General features: G+C 46.8%; 1 protein-coding gene across 2 annotated transcripts in view; it reads right to left on the bottom strand.

Annotated features, from left to right (window-relative positions):
- LOC118373837 (amyloid beta precursor like protein 1-like) overlaps positions 1–22,468 on the bottom strand; it is a 73,694-nt gene that overhangs the window by 24,734 nt on the left and 26,492 nt on the right. For both annotated transcript variants that reach the window (XM_052489961.1, XM_052489960.1), the window contains exons 2-3: positions 4,317–4,496; positions 1,978–2,107 (exon numbers count right to left, since the gene is read on the bottom strand). In XM_052489961.1, the coding sequence (XP_052345921.1) occupies positions 1,978–2,107; positions 4,317–4,496 (310 nt within the window). The remainder of the gene's footprint in view (positions 1–1,977; positions 2,108–4,316; positions 4,497–22,468) is intronic.

Raw genomic sequence — 22,468 nt, 5'->3', positions numbered from 1 at the left:
TGAAGTAAAGGTGTAGATCTGGTTTATATGAATATTGGGGCTGAAATGCAGAAATACACCTAATTTCTTATCACAATTGGGGCTGACATGTAGCAGTAGACCTGTTTTTTATAAATGTTTGAATCAATATTGGGTTAGATGTGCAGGTGTACACCTGATCTGTAAGAATATTGGGTTAGATGTGCAGGTATACACCTGATCTGTAAGAATATTGGGTTAGATGTGCAGGTGTACACCTGATCTGTAAGAATATTGGGTTAGATGTGCAGGTGTACACCTGATCTGTAAGAATATTGGGTTAGATGTGCAGGTGTACACCTGATCTGTAAGAATATTGGGTTAGATGTGCAGGTGTACACCTGATCTGTAAGAATATTGGGTTAGATGTGCAGGTGTACACCTGATCTGTAAGAATATTGAGTTAGATGTGCAGGTGTACACCTGATCTGTAAGAATATTGGGTTAGATGTGCAGGTGTACACCTGATCTGTAAGAATATTGGGTTAGATGTGCAGGTGTACACCTGATCTGTAAGAATATTGGGTCTGAAGTACGAGTGTAAACCTGGTTTGTATTAATATTGAGGCTTGGGCACTGGGGTAGACCTGTTTATATAAGTACACACATGGATTTCCCTTGTTTATCTGAGGAAAGGGGTGTACACTCTTAGACAAAAAGGTGCTATCTAGAACCTAAAAGGTTTCTTTAGCTGTCCCCATAGCAGAACCCTTTGAATGACCCTTCTTGCTTCCAGGTTGAAAGAACAATTTTGGTTCCAGGTAAAACTATTTTGGGTTCCATGTAGAACCACAGAGCGTTCTACATGGAACCCAAAAGGATTATACCTGGAACCAAAAAGAGTTTTCCTATGGCAACAGCCAAACAAAGAACCCTTTCGGAACCCTTTTTTCTAAGAATGCAGGGTTAAACAAGGCTCATACAGACAATGGGTCTGGATGGACGTCTATTGGCCATTCAAATCCTTTCTGGCAACATACCACTGTACTATGAGTTTATCTAGTCAATTATTACCGTATCCAGGTCAGAGGTCACAGGACTAAGATATGCTAATAACAGGGTTGGGGTGTGCAGCGAATAGCTGGATATAGGTTACTGTTGGTGACTTGGGGAATACAGGCCTAAGGAAAATGGGTGAAAGGGCTGAGATCGGCAAGTATCAGGGATGAGGTGTACTGACAGGATCTGGGGTCTATGAGTAACAAATAGGGCATTTGGGGCTAGGGTATGGGTGTATCATTCAGGGCTAGGATATGGGTGTATCATTCAGGGCTAGGATATGGGTGTATCAGTACTTGATTGTATCAATATTAGGGTATTGGCACGTGGGTGTTAGGGTTAGGGCATGGGGGTAAGAGGGATGGGGTGTGTGGGTAAATGAGCTGAGGTATATACAGTAGATATTGGGGCAAATGTCTGTTAATGTTATTATAGGCAGAGCACTATGTTCCCATCAGTCACAATTATTTTTTACATACCTTTCAATTACTGGTATTTTTTAAAAGCAATTTGGATTACGTGTTAGGGTTATTAATGGTATAAGATGTGCATAGTGGCATGTTTGGAAATATGTGGGGACAAGTGGGTTAAAATTCAACACAGACTGAAAGACCTTTCCACCATTTTGAAGGAGTGAAGCCTTTTGGTGCAGCTGACAAAGCTTTGACAATAGAATCTTTTCATATGAACTATTAGACATACTATGTCCGTTTCTATTATTACTTCCCCGAGGCTGAATTTGAACGCTACTTAACCATATAACTGAAATGACATGCTTTGTATTAAACATAATGATGACATGATGTTACTTATTAATATAATAAAGTTATCCTCCGATATGGGGTGGGTGATCATAGGGAAGTTGTGCAATGTTTTGAGTGATGTTTGTGTAGGGATATGCTGAAGATTAGAATGATGATGATGATGAGGGTGCAGACATTGCAGACATGTGGTTCTTACCCTGGCAGCGGTAGGGCATGACGATGAAGGGGCGTGTCTGGCAGTGGCCCCAGCCCTTCTTACACCAGGCTGGGATGGTGACGGGGCTGGAGGACTCCTCCACATGGGAGATCTGTAGGGCTGGGTACATCTGGTTGGACAGATGGACGGACAGACAGACGGTGGGAGAGACAGACAGAAAGACATAGGGAGGGAAAGATGGATGGACGGACGATATGGACAGACAGGACATCAGGGAGGAGTTAGGACAAGAGAGAGGAGAGAGACAACAGGGTCAGACAAATTGAGGGAAAAGGGAGGGTTTAGGGGAGAGGAGACGTACAGTAGACAGAAGGAGAGAGGAGGATAGGGTAAGAGTGAGAGAGGAGGAGAGGGAGAGGAGGAGAGGAGGAATGGAGGAGGGAGAGAGGGAGTGAGGAGGAGAGGGAAGAAGGATAGCACAATCAATAGGGAGAAAGGTAAAAAAGGAGAGACTCATGCAACGGTCTGAAACACTTTGGCACTAAGGGTCTATTTTCTGACTATGCAGGTGGTACACTGATATTCTCCTAAAGTTGTATGGAAAATTCCAGTCTGAAAACAAGTTGACCTATACAATCCCACTTCCAATTATTTCAATAACCCCAATTTCACATCTGACTACTTTCAATTAAAATGTAGGGCAATGGCATAAGCACAGCTCTATAATGAGGTTTAATGGATTGAGAAATGAATTTGGCACGCTGTCTGAGAGCCGGATCCACAGACGTTGAGGAAAAATAAACGCTTTTGTGGAAAAGCAATCACAGACGCATAATGAGCTGGGTAATCACATTACAGCCATTTCAACTGTGTGACTGCTGTTTTCTTTACCCGCCTTTACCCTGCTTCATTTAGCCACCAGGTGGCGCATGATGTCCTTTTATAAAAACTGTCTCCTTGCTCTTGTTTCAGAGGGGGAGCAGCGAGTCTCTAATCAAACCAAGGCTGTGGCTCGGCCTGGTACGCCATTGATGTGTCTTAAGTTTGGCATGCAGGAGACTTTCAGGAATTAGGGGGATAAATGTGGCAGGAGGAAGACCGATGGATGGTAGTATTAATATTCAGGAAATATCAATAAATATTTCCTCCTGACCACCATCACTCCACTATATATATGGAAATATATAGATTTGATAGAACAAGACATACCAAGTGAGACAGATTGGGAGATTAGAGGAGATTAGGGTTGGTTACTTCTACTCCTATTTGTAATGTTGTGTGAGGTATTTACATTTTTTTTTGTCACAGGCCTACTACACACAACACCCCATAATGTCAAAGTGGTATGATGTTTTTAAATGTTTACAAATCAATAAAAAATTAAAACACTGAAATGCCTTGAGTTAATAAGTATTCAACCCCTTTGTTATTGCAAGCCTAAATAACTTCAGGAGTAAAAATCTGCTGAACAAGTCACATATTAAGCTGCATGGACTCACTGTGTGCAATAATAGTGTGTAACATTATTTTTGAATGACTACCTCATCTCTCTAACCCACACATACAATTATCTGTAACGCCCTTCAGTCGAGCGGTGCATTTCAAACACAGATTCAACCACAAAGACCAGGTTTTCTAATGCCTCGCAAAGAAGGGCACCTATTGGTAGATGGGTAAATATACATATAAGTTATTAATTACACTACAAAGATACAAGTGTCCTTGCTAACTCAGTTGCCGGAGAGGAAGGAACCCACTCAGGTATTTCACCATGAGGCCAATGGTGACTTTAAAACAGTTACAGAGTTTAATGGCTGTGATAGGATACAACTGAGGATGGATCAACAACATTGCAGTTACCATATGCCACAATATTAACCTAATTGACAGAGTGAAAAGAAAGAAGTCTGTACAGAAAAACATGCATCCTGTTTGCAACAAGGCACTAAAGGAAAACTGCACAGAATATGGCAAAGCAATTCCATTTTTGTCCTGGATATGTTTGGGGCAAACCCAACACAACACATTACTGAGTACCACTCTCCCTATTTTCAAGCATAGTTGTGGCTGCTCTGTGTATGCTTTTAATCGTTTGCAAAAACATGTTTTCACTTTGTCATTATTGTGTGTAGATTAAAAAAAAAATATCTATTTTGAAATCATTCTGTATCACAACAAAATGTGGAATAAGTCAAGGGGTATGAATACTTTCTGAAGGCACTGAATCTACCACCATCTTTATATCCATAACCCTATCTAAAGTATCTGCTCTCTACTATGCTATTGCAGCAGCATTGGCGATGAGCTGAGCATTACAGTGCAGTAATAGTGCAGTATGAGGTCGATCAGATAACCATAGCAGTGTTGTTGGCTCCTACCTCTTGGCAGTAGGACAGGATCTGGTTGGGCTCTGTAAAGCAGCCCTGGCGGCCCTGACGGTCAGGCTCCCATTGGCCAGTCTCAGGGTTCATGTGCAGCAGCTGACGCCCACAGAACATGGCAATCTGCGGCTCGGCCACCAGGGGCCCCGGTCCATTCACCTCAGCCACGGCCAAGGCCTAGAGAGAGGGAGGTGGAAAGAGAAAAGACGAGTTGAGAAATAGAAAGAGTAATAGATGGAAGTAGAGAGGAAAGAAGGCGGAAAGGTGGAAGAAAATAAATACTTTGTTATGGTTGTCCTGAGAGAGAGAGTGTGAGTGCAATGTTCATTTTATTGTTTATTATCTACTTCACTTGCTTTGGCAATGTTAACACGTTTCCCATGCCAATAAAACCATTGGGGAGAGAGAGCGAGAGAGAGAGAGAGAGAGAGAGATGAAGAGCAGTCAATACAAACAAAGTGGTGGGATAATATCGAGTTTGAAAATGAAGGACAGGACCTTAGATTAGTCTAAATGTACCAGCTGATATAGTCTCTCTGATCTATCTCCCAACACAGACAATGGCTTAGCTGCAGAGAGAGAGAGAGAGAGAGAGAGAGAGAGAGAGAGAGAGAGAGAGAGAGAGAGAGAGAGAGAGAGAGAGAGAGAGAGAGAGAGAGAGTGTGTGTCTGTGTATACATCGTTGTATGCATTGTGTGTGTGCCATAGTTGTATAGAGAGAGATGGACTTTCAAGCTAATGCATATACCATTTAGTCTCACACACTGTAGCTACAGTGATAGAGAATATTGGCAGAAACAAGGATCACAAAATCTTTATACCAGATCATGCGTTGAGTGACACCCAAAGCCGATGAAAAGTCTGACTTATCGACTGACAAACTACGCCCTGGTTTGTGAGCAATGTTAAGAGTTGAGAATATAAAGATAGGGTAGATAAACAGGAAGGTAGATAAACAGGAAGTGTACAACTATATACTGTAAAGCCTGCTCCCATCTGCCCTTCTTTTATCTTCTTTCTACCACTCCCCTTTATTCTCTCCATCTCTACCCTACTGTCTCTCTCCCTTAGCTCTTTCTCTTTTCCTCTCCCTATCTCCATTCTCTCCCCCTCCCTCCTTCCTACCCTCAGCAGCCTGCTACGATGTTGTTATTGATCATGGGATCCGTTCCATCTGCCTGCAGCCTGGGGGTCGGGCCCATGGGAGGCACCGTGGAAGAACAAACACCAGCCGGGCCCCAGCCCCACTGCTCCCAGTCAGGTGTTAATACTCGGGGTCGGGCCCATGGGAGGCACCGTGGAAGAACAAACACCAGCCGGCCCCAGCCCCACTGCTCCCAGTCAGGTGTTAATACTGGGGGTCGGGCCCATGGGAGGCACCGTGGAAGAACAAACACCAGCCGGGCCCCAGCCCCACTGCTCCCAGTCAGGTGTTAATACTGGGGGTCGGGCCCATGGGAGGCACCGTGGAAGAACAAACACCAGCCGGCCCCAGCCCCACTGCTCCCAGTCAGGTGTTAATACTGGGGGTCGGGCCCATGGGAGGCACCGTGGAAGAACAAACACCAGCCGGGCCCCAGCCCCACTGCTCCCAGTCAGGTGTTAATACTGGGGGTCGGGCCCAGGGGAGGCACCGTGGAAGAACAAACACCAGCCGGGCCCCAGCCCCACTGCTCCCAGTCAGGTGTTAATACTGGGGGTCGGGCCCAGGGGAGGCACCGTGGAGGAACAAACACCAGCCGGGCCCAGCCCCACTGCTCCCAGTCAGGTGTTAATACTGGGGGTCGGGCCCAGGGGAGGCACCGTGGAGGAACAAACACCAGCCGCCCCCAGCCCCACTGCTCCCAGTCAGGTGTTAATACAAGCTCATTGACCGCAGGGCCACTTCAAGTACATTAACACACAGGAGAGGGAGGGAGGAGGGGAGAGAGTAGGAGAGGAAGGGAGAGGAAAGGAGGAGAGTTGGGGGGGGCACACACAATGATGTACCCACTGCAAGAGATAATCTCCACAGACGTAGAGACCAAACATGCTCGTTTATTATGACGTAAATGCCTCACTAGGATTATTTTAGAAAGGGACATAGAGGGATGGAGTGATCAGGTGGTGTTCACACGTACAGTATAGATAGCACATAGCACATAGTCCTCTTTGGTGCAGAAAAAGTAGGGGAATATTTCAAAGACATGCTTGAACATCTACCTAACAAATCATTTAGCTCAGTCTTGCCATTCTTCTGGCTTAACAGCCAAGAGACACTTATAAAAACTAATATGACGGAAAGTTCAAACAATATCCCTATCCACACTGAAAGTGGCAACCCAGAACCCATTCAACCCGTCTTGTGACTGGCCCGACTGCTTTAATCTCCATAGACAGACAGATGGACTGACAGGCAAGAAGAGCAACACTCAGCCTATTAGCATCAAGATGCCCAGGGGTAAGGGGGAGAGGAGAGAGAGAGAGAGGAAAGCAGGACGAGTGAAGTCTGATCAAAGGGAAGCTCTGCCTCAGCATACTGCTGCTAAAGTGTTTGAAGTTCTAATTGAAATGTATAATATCGGAAATATATATATACAAAACCCCATTAATAAAAATACAATAAATATAATAGGACCGGAGGAGTCTGAGCATTAGAGCCCCACTAGATATGAATGGAAACCATGATAATGAATTGATTGGATTATAATGAAAGTTGTATGGACGTGGCCGAGCGAGGCCTTGAGGAAGTGGGTTTGGAGCTCCCGAATGGTGCAGACACCCAATTTATTTGGAGTTCAGTGATAACCTTAGCTCTGTACTTTGTTAATTAAAGTCTCTCTGAGTGACTGCTGGTACTGTACGTGACTTTAGACTCAACTCCCCATATACAGTAAGTGGACATAGAAACTGTTTGCATATTATTAAGAGTGGTGCTTAGAGACGTTGATTTCTGCTGAACTGGCAGCTTTCTGGGAGCACGTTATTGATGTGTGTTAAGGAAAGTGTGTGTGTGTGTGTGTGAATTAAAGCGCTTGCTTAAGCTACACACAGCCCACAGCGACTAGCCACTGTGCCTGCTGAGGTAGTGGTTAAATAGATATGTCTCTTTGACTCAGGGAAGGTCAACGCCACAAAAAATACTTCTGGATATTCGAGAAGATGACCTGACAGCTCTGCTGTGCTCCAGCCTTCACCCCCCCGCACTTCAACAGAAAATCGATGATGTACGCCTGCAACTGGATCGCCATGCTCCCTCCGATCAATAGGAGCCCATTTGTAGCCAGATGGCCTGACCTCCAGCGTGGAGAGGAGGCTCCGCAGCACATCAACCAATCCCAGCTCTCCCTGATTCCCCACCAGATTAGATGGGCCTGCCGTGATAACAAATACTAATCACAAACACTGCCTAAACAATGCTAAAAAGGTACAGTATCTCTCAGTGTGTTCATTAATGCATGAAATTGTTCATAAATGCATGAAATCAGTCCATTTCAATAGAGAGACCCAGGAGAGACAAACTCTCCCACCCACACACAGACTCATTAAAGAAGCCTTGTATCTCTGTAGTCAGTGAATCAGGCAGGCTGACTAACACTGTTGTTTACAGAAGGAACGGTACAGTTACATGCGTGTGAACAGGAACTGGCTGCCGTCACGCTGTCATTTACTTATGACAATTGTTTAGCACGCCTGTTCTACAGTCACCCAGGGCCTGTTCAATCTGGTGGGTTGCAGATAGAAATGTACTGCATAGACCTGGCATGACAGTTTATTACACATAATATAATGTCACATCAATTCTATACAATGCACCTCTATCTATCTCTATCACCTCTATTCTATATGGCTGTGATTGGTTGGTCAGACAAGACAGCATGCCCTCTGCTAATTGGTCTAAATGAGTTTTAGGAGGAAGTACCAAAAGCCAGAATGAAAAGGTGCTGGTGTGGTCTTGGCGTTTGCCTTGGCACACTAGGGGAATCTGGCAGCCAGTCACTAATCCTGTTCAAATGGTAAATCAGTCAAGTGTAGCTCCCATCTAACCAAGGCAGTCAACTGACAAGATGCTTTTGCTAAAGGGTAGCAGGAATAGACCGCTAGTTCTGCCTTACTATTATTCGACCATGCTGGTCATTTATGAACATTTGAACATCTTGGCCATGTTATGTTATAATCTCCACCCGGCACAGCCAGAAGAGGACGTGCCACCCCACATATGCTCTCTCTAATTCTCTCTTTCTTTCTCTCTCTCGGAGGACCTGAGCCCTAGGACCGTGCCCCAGGACTACCTGACATGATGACTCCTTGCTGTCCCCGGTCCACCTGACTGTGCTGCTGCTCCAGTTTCAACTGTTCTGCCTTGTTATTATTCGACCATGCTGGTCATTTATGAACATTTGAACATCTTGGCCATGTTCTGTTATAATCTCCACCCGGCACAGCCAGAAGAGGACTGGCCACCCCACATAGCCTGGTTCCTCTCTAGGTTTCTTCCTAGGTTTTGGCCTTTCTAGGGAGTTTTTCCTAGCCACCGTGCTTCTACACCTGCATTGCTTGCTGTTTGGGGTTTTAGGCTGGGTTTCTGTACAGCACTTTGAGATATCAGCTGATGTATGAAGGGCTATATAAATACATTTGATTTGATTTGATTTAGAGCAAACACATTTCCAGGTGTAATTCATTTTTCTATATATTCAGTAGACTCAGTAGAAAAGCCAGCCTGGGTTCCTCTGTCTGCCAGGACGGGGGCTTTTCATTCTATTTCTTAGTCAATTAGGCTTAAGACCATTAAGACCTCTGCTGTGACCACAGTGGCGTGAGCCTCTCAGACAGACACCCCTGGCCAGCCGGCTGGCTGACTGACTGGTCTGGTCGGCTGGCAGAGATGTCCTGATCCACACTGCTTCACAATAACACTTCCCAATCTGTTAACAATTACCCAGCTCCTCCATGGAGAGAGTGAGGGAGAGGCTGAGGCTGAGTGTGGAGAGAGAGAGAGAGCTGAGCCTGGAGAGAGAGAGAGAGAGAGAGAGAGAGAGAGAGAGAGAGAGGCTGAGCCTGGAGAGAGAGAGAGAGAGAGAGAGAGAGAGAGAGAGCCTGAGAGAGAGAGAGAGAGAGAGAGAGAGAGGCTGAGCCTGGAGAGAGAGAGAGAGAGAGAGAGAGAGAGAGCCTGGCCTGGAGAGAGAGAGAGAGAGAGAGAGAGAGAGAGAGAGAGAGAGAGAGATGCTGAGCCTGGAGAGAGAGAGAGAGAGCTGAGCCTGGAGAGAGAGAGAGAGAGAGAGAGAGACTGAGCCTGGAGAGAGAGAGAGAGAGAGAGAGAGAGAGAGAGAGAGACTGAGCCTGGAGAGAGAGAGAGAGAGAGAGAGACTGAGCCTGGAGAGAGAGAGAGAGAGAGAGAGAGACTGAGCCTGGAGAGAGAGAGAGAGAGAGAGAGAGAGAGAGAGAGAGAGAGAGACTGAGCCTGGAGAGAGAGAGACTGAGCCTGGAGAGAGAGAGAGAGAGAGAGAGAGAGAGAGAGAGAGAGAGAGAGAGAGAGAGAGAGAGAGAGACTGAGCCTGGAGAGAGAGAGAGAGAGAGAGAGAGAGAGAGAGAGAGAGAGAGAGAGAGGCTGAGCCTGGAGAGAGAGAGAGGCTGAGCCTGGAGAGAGAGAGAGGCTGAGCCTGGAGAGAGAGAGAGAGAGAGAGAGAGAGAGAGAGAGAGAGAGAGAGAGAGAGAGAGAGAGAGAGGCTGAGCCTGGAGAGAGAGAGAGAGACTGAGCCTGGAGAGAGAGAGAGGCTGAGCCTGGAGAGAGAGAGAGAGACTGAGCCTGGAGAGAGAGAGAGAGAGAGAGAGACTGAGCCTGGAGAGAGAGAGAGAGAGAGAGGCTGAGCCTGGAGAGAGAGGCTGAGCCTGGAGAGAGAGAGAGAGAGAGAGCCTGGAGAGAGGCTGAGCCTGGAGAGAGAGCTGAGCCTGGAGAGAGAGAGAGGGCTGAGCCTGGAGAGAGAGAGAGAGGCTGAGCCTGGAGAGAGAGAGAGAGAGAGAGAGAGAGAGAGAGAGAGAGAGAGAGAGAGGCTGAGCCTGGAGAGAGAGAGAGAGGCTGAGCCTGGAGAGAGAGAGAGAGGCTGAGCCTGGAGAGAGAGAGAGGCTGAGCCTGGAGAGAGAGGCTGAGCCTGGAGAGAGAGAGAGAGGCTGAGCCTGGAGAGAGAGAGAGAGGCTGAGCCTGGAGAGAGAGAGAGAGGCTGAGCCTGGAGAGAGAGAGGCTGAGCCTGGAGAGAAAGAGAGGCTGAGTCTGGAGAGAGAGAGGCTGAGGCTGGAGAGAGAAAGAGGCTGAGTCTGCTCTGTTCTGTACTTTCCCCCCTGGGCACACCTTAATTGGACAGTAAAGGCCTGGATGTCTCCCAGAGATGTACAGTACAGTGTGAGCTGAGGTGTGTGTGTGTTTGAGAGGGGTGTGTGTGGTGCCCCATCCCTCTCCCTCCACCTCCTTCATGCCCCCCCCTCTCTCTCTCTCACAAATCACACCTTAGTGCTGAGGGAGCTAAACACAGTGGACAAGAGAGGAGAGCTCCCTGACTCTACCACTGCACAGAGGCAAAGAGCCAGAGCCCACCTCATCATTAATAATTGCCTGTTGACACAAGCCCAGAGACATCGATTGCCTTTGTCTTTTCCTGGTTCCTTACCTCCCTCTTGCTCCTCATTCTCCCCTGATATTTCCCTCTTTTTCTCCATTATCCACTAACTGGGGATGGATGGACTCTACTCCTTTCATGAAGAGTACTCCCTCGTCCCCATGTTCCCTATTCTCCAAGGAAGAAAACATCACAAGGAGGTATTGAGTGCTCTGACACAAAAAGCAAAGGGCAGAGGGAAGCACAGCGGTCTGGGAATATCCTAGCATAGCATGAAGAAAAAGAGAGACAGCCATCCTCATTTCTCAGATATACCCCTGATAGGAGGTAATTAAGCTGCAATGCAGATGCATGTGTGTGACTGAGTACTGGGGAAAAATAAAGAGACCAAACGAAAACCATAATCTTGCCCATAAATATCTCTGTGTCAGCTGGGTTTAGCTCATGCCAGGCCAGGGCCTCCATCAAATTTACATATTCCTCTGGCATCGCCACGGCCCACCCCCTTGTCTAATTAAATATGCAGCACCTGTTCCCCCCTGCCTGCCTGCCTTTTGTTGCAGGATGACTTCATCCTCTGATATGATGCAATCTCTACAAGCCCTACATGGCAAGGCAAGGCAGCGGATGGGGAGGAGCCACTCCATCGTCTGTCAATCCCTTTAATCCATCAGATGGCCCTGCCATAAATGTTAGCTGAGCTGCACGTCTGACAACGACTCATCTAGCTCATCACTTCCTGTGTGCGTGTGTGTGTGTGTGTGTGTGTGTGTGTGTGTGTGTGTGTGTGTGTGTGTGTGTGTGTGTGTGTGTGTGTGTGTGTGTGTGCGTTTGTAAATCAATGCAGCCAGATGAGACCAAAGCAATCCGGCGCATTCAATGGAGTCTTCGGCGGGAGAACGAAGGGGGGGGTCCTAGCCTAATGACACTGATCTAAGGTCAGTTTGGTTTTCTTCCCTCTAGTGGATAAGGTTAGGACTTGGGGAGGGTCAGCTGATCTTAGATCTGTAGCTAAGGGCTGTGTGTTGAGAGGACCATGTTAAGTCTATGTTCACACTGGTGTAATTTTTTATTTTATTTTTATTTTACCTTTATTTAACCAGGCAAGTCAGTTAAGAACATATTCTTATTTTCAATGACGGCCTGGGAACAGTGGGTTAACTGCCTGTTCAGGGGCAGAACGACAGACTTGTACCTTGTCAGCTCGGGGGTTGGAACTCGCAACCTTCCGGTTACTAGTCCAACGCTCTAACCACTAGGCTACGCTGCCGCCCCTGGATGTTCAGGGGGGTCGGGTGGTGAACCGGAGAAATGGGACCTCTGGCAGTAGGGATCTGAGTTATTTCTGAGTTATTTCACCTGCTAATTTACATCTCTCCTCCCAGAGGGCTGGCTGGCCAGGTGACACCGCAAGGGCGAGGCATATAAGCACATACACTGGGATAAATACTGTGCACAAATGTACTCGCACACACACACGGATTAAAACACATTAATGCCAATGAACGGATGCACAGAAATGCATGCACGTACACACACGCTGAAACACACACACTTACAAACACAGCCTGAAGCCTTGCTGTGCCTGTGGTTCTCTGCAGCACAGATGGTCAGAGAGTGGGTGGCTGCCGGGCCCTGCTGCCCCTCCCTCCCTTCCAACTTCCCTCTACCCTCTGTCCTCTCCCTCCTATCCCAATCTTCCTTCCCTCCCACTTTCCCTCTGCTCTCTGTAACCTCCCTCCCAATCCCCCCTCCACTCTCTGTCCTATCCTTCCCTCCTAGACAACTCCTCCATCGCTACCACATTTTCTTTGATCTCTGTCCTCTCCCTCCCGCCCTTGGTCTCAATCTAATCCACTATCATTCCCTCCTAGACTATCCCTCCATCCCTCCCACATTCCCTTTGATACTTGTCCTCTACCTCCCTATCTTCCCTCCCTCACAATCCCCCCTCCACTATCATTCCCTCCTAGACTATCCCTCCACCCCTCCCATATTCCCTTTGATCTGTCCTCTCTCTCCCTCCCTCCCTCCCTCCTATCCCTCCCTCCCTCCCTCCTATCCCTCCTATCCCTCCCTCCCTCCCTCCCTCCCTCCATCCCTCCTATCCCTCCTATCCCTCCTATCCCTCCCTACCTCTCAATCCCCCCTCCATCCCTCCCACATTCCCTTTGATCTCGGTCCTCTCCCTCCACTCTGTCCTATCCTGGAGTTTCTCGCTCTTGATCTCTCCAGCCAGCCAGCCTGTCCCAACCCAGACTCCCTGCCCTCCCTCCCCTCCACACCTCCCCTTACCACCACACCTTCCCTCCCCAAACCACACTCCCTTCGCTCCCCACACCACACCTCCCTCCCCTTACCACACCTTCCCTCCCCTCACCACCACACCATCCCTCCCTCCCTTCACCACCACCACACCATCCCTCCCTCCCTTCACCACCACACCGTCCCAACCCACACTACCTTCGCTCCTACACCACACCTTCCTACCCCATCCCTCACCGCCTCCACACAAAGCCCCACACTCTGCTGTTGTTCCATCCCTATTGCTGGGCTCAGACTAAATGGTGAAATAGATTTGGGAGTATTCATCATAGTAATCACAGTGTTTAAAATTTTATTGGCTTTTCCAGGGTCTCTTCCTCATCTGCCAGGCAGGCTGGGCCCATGATAATGAGAGAGGAGTGTCAGACACACAGGGATGCAGAGAGTCTGGTCTGGTGGAGCGTGGAGACAGTTACGGTTTGTGTCACAAATGGGGGCCCTGATCACAAATAATGCACTATATTTATAAAATAAATAAATATAAAATACATCTGACTATATAGGGAATAGCGTGCCATCAACATCAACCCCCATCATCGCTCCATACTAATTAAAACCCCACTGCTAAATTGTTGTGGTTTCCAGTTTGTGTTAAGTACCTAACACACCAGCTCAGTGGCGGATTGGTAGGCCCTTAACCTGCTGTTCTTAACCCCCAATGTACGCTACCTTTGCTGAATGGCCAATTTGACATGCACAAAAGAGATCCAATTTGACATGCACAATAGTGGACAAAAGTAGACATCATGCCAGGCAGATACTACGTAATCATATTGATGATATTGATGATAAATAACATAGCTATGGCAACTTTAAGTCTACTATAGCGCGAGTCGGCTTGGTTGGTAGCCGTCTCTCCCTCCCTCTTCCCCGTGTCACTCACTCCCATTACAGCCCCTCCCCCGCCTGCTAGAGCGGCATCTCCCTCTCCCTCTCGCGCTTTATCAGCTCCGGTTAATAAAATAGCTTTAAAAAAATAATTATTTTCTGCTGCTTCCCTCATTCAGATTAAGTCTGGATCTGACCAGGTCTATACAGAATTGTTCTAGTTGTCCACGAGTCCATTCGGAACCGGTCTCTATATTAAACCATCTTTCTTTCCTCTCCGGAGAACCTGAGCCCAAGGACCACGCCTCAGGACTACCTACAGAAGATAATATGGACTTGGTCTTTACCAAGTAAGGCGATGGCAAGAACAGCTCAAATAAGCAAAGAGAAAAGACAGTTCATCATTACTTAAAGACATGAAGGTCAGTCAATACGGAAAATTTCAAGAACTTTGTTTCGTCAACTGCAGTCGCAAAAATCATCAAGCGCTATGATGAAACTGGCTCTCATGAGGACCGCCACAGGAAAGGAAGACCCAGAGTTACCTCTGCTACAGAGGATAAGTTAATTAGAGCTACCAGCCTCAGAAATTGCAACCCAAATAAATGCTTCAGAGTTCAAGTAACAGACAAATCTCCACATCAACTGTTCAGAGGAGACTGCGTGAATCAGGCCTTCAAGGTCGAAGTCGAATTGCTGAAAAGAAACCACTACTAAAGGACACCAATAATGTCACGTTCTGACCTTAGTTCCTTTGTTATGTCTTTGTTTTTGTATGGTCAGGGCGTGAGTTGGGTGGGTTGTCTATGTTTAGTTTTCTATGTTGTGTTTTTGCGTTTGGCCTGGTATGGTTCTCAATCAGAGGCAGGTGTCATTAGTTGTCTCTGATTGAGAATCATACTTAGGTAGCCTTTTCCCACTTGTGTTTCGTGGGTGTTTATTTCCCATGTTAGTGCCACACGGGACTGTTTCGGTTTGATTACTTCACGTTAATTGTTTTTGTTCGGTGTTCATTACTTTATTAAAAAACATGAACACTTACCACGCTGCGCTTTGGTCCTCACCTTCTTCCACGACAGAAGATCGTTACAAATAATAAGAAGAGACTTGCTTGGGCCAAGAAACACGAGCAATGGACATTAGACCGGTGGAAATTTGTCCTTTTGTCTGGAGTCCAAATTGGAGATTTTTGGTTCCAACTGCCGTGTCTTTGTGAGACGCGGAGATCATCCGTTCACCCACACCGCATGTGTATTTCCAACTGTGAAGCATGGAGGAGGTGGTGTGATGGTGTGGGGGTACTTTGCTGGTGACATTATCTGTGATTTATTTAGAATTCAAGGCACACTTAACCAGCATGGCTACCACAGCATTCTGCAGCGATATGCCATCCCATCTGGTTTGGGCTTAGTGCGACTATCATTTGTTTTTCAACAGGACGATGACCCAACACACCTTCAGGCTATTTAAGGGCTGTTTGAGCAAGGAGAGTGATGGATTGCTGCATCAGATGACCTGGCCTCGACAATCCCCCGACCTCAACCAATTGAGATTGTTTGGGATGAGTCGGACCGCAGAGTGAAGGAAAAGCAGCCAACAAGTGCTTAGCATACAGTGGGGCAAAAAAGTATTTAGTCAGCCACCAATTGTGCAAGTTCTCCCACTTAAAAAGACGAGAGAGGCCTGTCATTTTCATCATAGGTACACTTCAACTATGACAGACAAAATGAGGGAATAAAATCCAGAAAATCACGTAGGATTTTTAATGAATTTATTTGCAAATTATGGTGGAAAATAAGTATTTGGTCACCTACAAACAAGCAAGATTTCTGGCTCTCACAGATCTGTAACTTCTTCTTTAAGAGGCTCCTCTGTCCTCCACTCGTTACCTGTATTAATGGCACCCATTTGAACTTGTTACCAGTATAAAATACACCTGTCCAGAACCTCACACTCCAAACTCCACTATGGCCAAAATTGTAGACCTGCACCAGGCTGGGAAGACTGAATCTGCAATAGGTAAGCAGCTTGGTTTGAAAAAATAAACTGTGGGAGCAATTATTAGGAAATGGAAAACAAACAAGACCACTGATAATCTCCCTCGATCTGGGACTCCACACAAGATCTCACCCCGTGGTGTCAAAATGATCACAAGAACGGTGAGCAAAAATCCCAGAACCACACGGGGGGACCTAGTGAATGACCTGCAGAGAGCTGGGACCAAAGTAACAAAGCCTACCATCAGTAACACACTACGCTGCCAGGGACTCAAACCCTGCAGTGCCAGACGTGTCCCCCTGCTTAAGCCAGTACATGTCCAGGCCCGTCTGAAGTTTGCTAGAGAGCATTTGGATGATCCAGAAGAAGATTGGGAGAATGTCATATGGTCAGATGAAACCAAAATATAACTTTTTGGTAAAAACTCAACTCGTCGTGTTTGGAGGACAAAGAATGCTGAGTTGCATCCAAAGAACACCATACCTACTGTAAAGCATGGGGGTGGAAACATCATGCTTTAGGGCTGTTTTTCTGCAAAGGGACCAGGACGACTGATCCGTGTAAAGGAAAGAATGAATGGGGCCATGTATCGTGAGATTTTGAATGAAAACCTCCTTCCATCAGCAAGGGCATTGAAGATGAAACATGGCTGGGTCTTTCAGCATGCCAATGATCCCAAACACACCGCCCAGGCAACAAAGGAGTGGCTTCGTAAGAAGCATTTCAAGGTCCTGGAGTGGCCTAGCCAGTCTCCAGATCTCAACCCCATAGAAAATCTTTGGAGGGAGTTGAAAGTCCGTGTTGCCCAGCAACAGCCCCAAAACATCACTGCTCTAGAGGAGATCTGCATGGAGGAATGGGCCAAAATACCAGCAACAGTGTGTGAAAACCTTGTGAAGACTTACAGAAAACATTTGACCTCTGTCATTGCCAACAAAGGGTATTTAACAAAGTATTGAGATAAACTTTTGTTATTGACCAAATACTTATTTTCCACCATAATTTGCAAATACATTTCTAAAAAATCCTACAATGTGATTTTCTGTTTTTTTTTTCTTCTCATTTTGTCTGTCATAGTTGAAGTGTACCTATGATGAAAATTACAGGCCTCTCTCATCTTTTTAAGTGGGAGAACTTGCAATTGGTGGCTGACGAAATACTTTTTTGCCCCACTCTATGTGGGAACTCCTTCAAGACTGTTGGAAAAGCATTCCAGGTGAAGCTGGTTGAGAGAATGCCAAGAGCAAAGCTATCAAGGCAAAGGATGGCTATTTGAAGAATATCAAATATCAAATATATTTTGATTTGTTAAAAAATAAATTGGTTACTACATTATTCCATATGTGTTATTTCATAGTTTTGATATCTTCACTATTAATCTACAATGAAGAAAATAGTACAAATAAAGAAAAACCCTTGAATGAGTAGGTGTTCTACAACTTTTGACTGGTAGTGCATATAAAAGAAAACAAATCTGACTCGACATCTAGTCTCTCCCTGTAATGGAGGATTGCGGTCTTTCCTTCAACCCAGAAATTAGTGGACACCTTACACAATCAAATCAAATAAAACATGGCTCTAGATCATCCTGGTAGAGGGTCTTATTTATGTTATGCTGTGACATCATTGTCTCCCAGCGACCCAGACTTCATCCAACCAGATTACAGCGGTGCCCCATCCAGCTGGGCCCACTGGGAGCAGATGGTCTATAATCACCCCGGAAACCCACAGGTCACGTAGGGCCACAGCACCGGCCAGAAATCAGCCAAAGGCCACAGAGCAACATTTAATTTAATTTCAGATGTGAGTTAAAATAAGATATCAACTGACAAACATCAGAGAGTCCAGAGATGGAGAGAGTGGTCAGCAGGTATATAAACCAGTTCTTGACGGTGATCATCATATTTTGGGGATTCTATTTTTATGGTGGCTATACCTCTTAGAAATAAACCTACAGTGTGTATAATTTTTCAGAGTCATATTTGCACTGGTCTCTACATATACAAAATCATAGATACTTAATAGAAAAAAACCTTACTATCCTACAGCTCCATTCTCTGAGCGCCTGCTTTTCATCCTGACCTATCAAGCTGTGGCTTGGAGAATAGGCAGCACGGTAAGTCATGACTTACAGTAGAGGCATCTCTCCTCTGCAAAGGTCCCAAACTTCTCCTGAAGTCATGCGGCTGTGGTTGGCTGACAGAGTCCTGTCTCCCACAGACCAGGCCAGGTCCAGGAGCATATCACCCAACAGACTTGTAGGCATCTCCTCCACAAAACTCCCACATTCACACAGATGGGTTCACAGCCATGACTCAAACACACACACATTATGTGTATCAATGCTATAGTGTAGGAGCACATTTTAATCATTCCACTCAATGTATCCATCTTCTGTCCACATTCTGTTTCTCCACTCCTTTTCAGTGGTTTGTTTATGCATTCATACACTAAGGGTTTTATCTAGCTGTTTTCTTCCATTAGAGGCAAGGCTTTAGTCATTTGAAATATGGACTTAACAAGCACTAGTGCACCACTTTTGTTGTTATCTATTTGTTTACCTAATACTTTCTCTCCATTTACTAAACAATAGAACAGAGACTGAAGACAGAGCAAGAGTCCTCCTAACAGTCAATGAAACCCTTACAATTCAATCAACACAATAACTCCCATCGACACTAAAACGATTCATCTGCTCTGGAATGATTCTTATTGAGAGGCACTCATTCCCAGACTTGTTATATTGACGGTTCTATTGTAGTAAGGATTTCTCTTTAGAGAATGTAGTGATTGGTTGAAGAGAGGCCACCCCACCTCCTTTCTCTCTCCCCCTCTCTGACGCCCACGTCTTGACAGATGCGTTCTATCTCTGAGTCATGCACCTTCATCACACTAGAAGTGGGAACCTACATGTGTACAGTAAGTGATCTGATCTTCAAACATGAGGTCTGCCCAGAATGTCCTCCTGTGCCAACGTCTCCACTGACAGTACGGAGGACCTTGGACTTTGAAAACTGAACTTGTCTAACTTTGCATTAGTAGGCTGTAAAATGTTCCTGTGCTTCAAAAGGAGACTTACTAACATGCAAGTCCAGCAGTCAGTCAATACCCATCAGAAGCTCAACATCATATCCACTGAAATTCACATTAGATAACCTGGTCCGCCGACACAAACCATGAAATGCAATTTCCATGTAACATACTGGTCGTCCATGACAGTGAACATCACACTGGTAATCACACTGGTAATGTCATATCTTCCGGTTCCGGTTGGAGCGAGCGGTCGCATTCCAGCTCTGCAGGTTGTATAACTTTTTCATTACATTTCATTATAGTACAACGGTTGATTTGTCTAATCTTAGCAATTCTTCTTAGCTATGTGATAGCCGTCCTTGTATCAGAGATAATTGCATAATTATCGTATTTCGTAAAGTATTCACTGCTATTCAGGAGCTGTAGCTAACGCACACAGATTAGCATCACTGTAGTGCTATTCACTCAACTGTACGACTTGATTAGTTCAGTGTTAGCTAGCTACATAGCTGTCTTTGTTTCCAAGATAATTGTGTAGTTTAGTGTGTGTAGCCTTGGAGTGATTATCTTAATTCACTGAGGTTCGCTAGCCAGCTATTTGTCGTCCTTAACGTAGGAGACTCTGCTAGCTAGCCAACAGCTAACAGCTAGCCAACGTCTACTGAATAGAACCCAACAACCCGGTCGCATTCACAGGTAGTATCACATTTTCATTTCATTACAGTACAACGGTTTGATTTGTTTGAATCAAGCTACATAGGCTTTGTTTCAAAGATAATTGTGTAGTCTAGACCGATTTCCTAGGTTAGCTAGCCAGCTATTGTCGTTCTTTTAACTCAGATAAACAACACTGCTAGCTAGCTATGAACAGCAGCACTGTAGAAATTATTACACTCAAACTTAGTGTAGTGTCAACTCTGCCAGCTCCTACTTTAGCAGTACCCATTTTAATCATTTTAGTCAATAGATTCTTGCTACGTAAGCTTAACTTTCTGAACATTCGAGACGTGTAGTCCGCTTGTCATTCAATTTCCTTGCATTAGCGTAGCCTTTTCTGTAGCCTGTCAACTATGTGTCTGTCTATCCCTGTTCTCTCCTCTCTGCACAGACCATACAAACGCTCCACACCGCGTGGCCGCGACCACCCTAACCTGGTGGTCCCAGCGCGTGACCCACGTGGAGTTCCAGGTCTCTGGTAGCCTCTGGAACTGCCAATCTGCGGCTCAAGGCAGAGTTCATCTCAGCCTATGCCTCCCTCCAGTCCCTTGACTTCTTGGCACTGACGGAAACATGGATCAACAGATAACACTGCTACTCCTACTGCTCTCTCCTCGTCCGCCCACGTGTTCTCGCACACCCCGAGAGCTTCTGGTCAGCGGGGTGGTGGCACCGGGATCCTCATCTCTCCCAAGTGGTCTTTCTCTCTTTCTCCCCTTACCCATCTGTCTATTGCCTCCTTTGAATTCCATGCTGTCACAGTTACCAGCCCTTTCAAGCTTAACATCCTTATCATTTATCGCCCTCCAGGTTCCTCGGAGAGTTCATCAATGAGCTTGATGCCTTGATAAGCTCCTTTCCTGAGGACGGCTCACCTCTCACAGTTCTGGGCGACTTTAACCTCCCCACGTCTACCTTTGACTCATTCCTCTCTGCCTCCTTCTTTCCACTTCTCTCCTCTTTTGACCTCACCCTCTCACCTTCCCCCCTACTCACAAGGCAGGCAATACGCTTGACCTCATCTTTACTAGATGCTGTTCTTCCACTAACCTCATTGCAACTCCCCTCCAAGTCTCCGAACTACCTTGTATCCTTTTCCCTCTCGCTCTCATCCAACACTTCCCACACTGCCCCTACTATGGTATCGCGCCGTCCCAACCTTCGCTCTCTCTCCCCGCTACTCTCTCCTCTTCCATCCTATCTTCTCTTCCCTCTGCTCAAACTTTCTCCAACCTATCTCCTGATTCTGCCTCCTCAACCCTCCTCTCCTCCCTTACTGCATCCTTTGACTCCCTATGTCCCCTATCCTCCAGGCCGGCTCGGTCCTCCCCTCCCGCTCCGTGGCTCGACGACTCATTGCGAGCTCACAGAACAGGGCTCCGGGCAGCCGACGGAAATGGAGGAAAACTCGCCCCCTGCGGACCTGGCATCCTTTCACTCCCTCCTCTCTACATTTTCCTCCTCTGTCTCTGCTAAAGCCACTTTCTACCACTCTAAATTCCAAGCATCTGCCTCTAACCCTAGGAAGCTCTTTGCCACCTTCTCCTCCCTCCTGAATCCTCCCCCTCCCTCCTCCCTCTCTGCAGATGACTTCGTCAACCATTTTGAAAAGAAGGTCGATGACATCCGATCCTCGTTTGCTAAGTCAAACGACACTGCTGGTTCTGCCCACACTGCCCTACCCTATGCTCTGACCTCTTTCTCCCCTCTCTCCAGATGAAATCTCGCGTCTTGTGACGGCCGGCCGCCCAACAACCTGCCCGCTTGACCTATCCCCTCCTCTCTTCTCCAGACCATTTCCGGAGACCTTCTCCCTTACCTCACCTCGCTCATCAACTCATCCCTGACCGCTGGCTACGTCCCTCCCGTCTTCAAGAGAGCGAGAGTTGCACCCCCTTCTGAAAAAACCTACACTCGATCCCTCCGATGTCAACAACTACAGACCAGTGTCCCTTCTCTCTTTTCTCTCAAAACTCTTGAAGCTCTACCGCTATCTCTCTCAGAATGACCTTCTTGATCCAAATCAGTCAGGTTTCAAGACTAGTCATTCAACTGAGACTGCTCTTCTCTGTATCACGGAGCGCTCCGCACTGCTAAAGCTAACTCTCTCTCCTCTGCTCTCATCCTTCTAGACCTATCGGCTGCCTTCGATACTGTGAACCATCAGATCCTCCTCTCCACCCTCTCCGAGTTGGGCATCTCCGGCGCGGCCCACGCTTGGGTCCTACCTGACAGGTCGCTCCTACCAGGTGGCGTGGCGAGAATCTGTCTCCTCACCACGCGCTCTCACCACTGGTGTCCCCCAGGGCTCTGTTCTAGGCCCTCTCTTATTCTCGCTATACACCAAGTCACTTGGCTCTGTCATAACCTCACATGGTCTCTCCTATCATTGCTATGCAGACGACACACAATTAATCTTCTCCTTTCCCCCTCTGATGACCAGGTGGCGAGCATCTCTGCATGTCTGGCAGACATATCAGTGTGGATGACGGATCACCACCTCAAGCTGAACCTCAGCAAGACGGAGCTCCTCTTCCTCCCGGGGAAGGACTGCCCGTTCCATGATCTCGCCATCACGGTTGACAACTCCATTGTGTCCTCCTCCCAGAGCGCTAAGAACCTTGGCGTGATCCTGGACAACACCCTGCGTTCTCA

Source organism: Oncorhynchus keta, chromosome 31 (assembly GCF_023373465.1).
Source record: "Oncorhynchus keta strain PuntledgeMale-10-30-2019 chromosome 31, Oket_V2, whole genome shotgun sequence".
Taxonomy (NCBI): Eukaryota; Metazoa; Chordata; class Actinopteri; order Salmoniformes; family Salmonidae; genus Oncorhynchus; species Oncorhynchus keta.
Note: the sequence above shows the minus strand (reverse complement) of the source record. Positions and strands in the feature narration are given on the sequence as shown.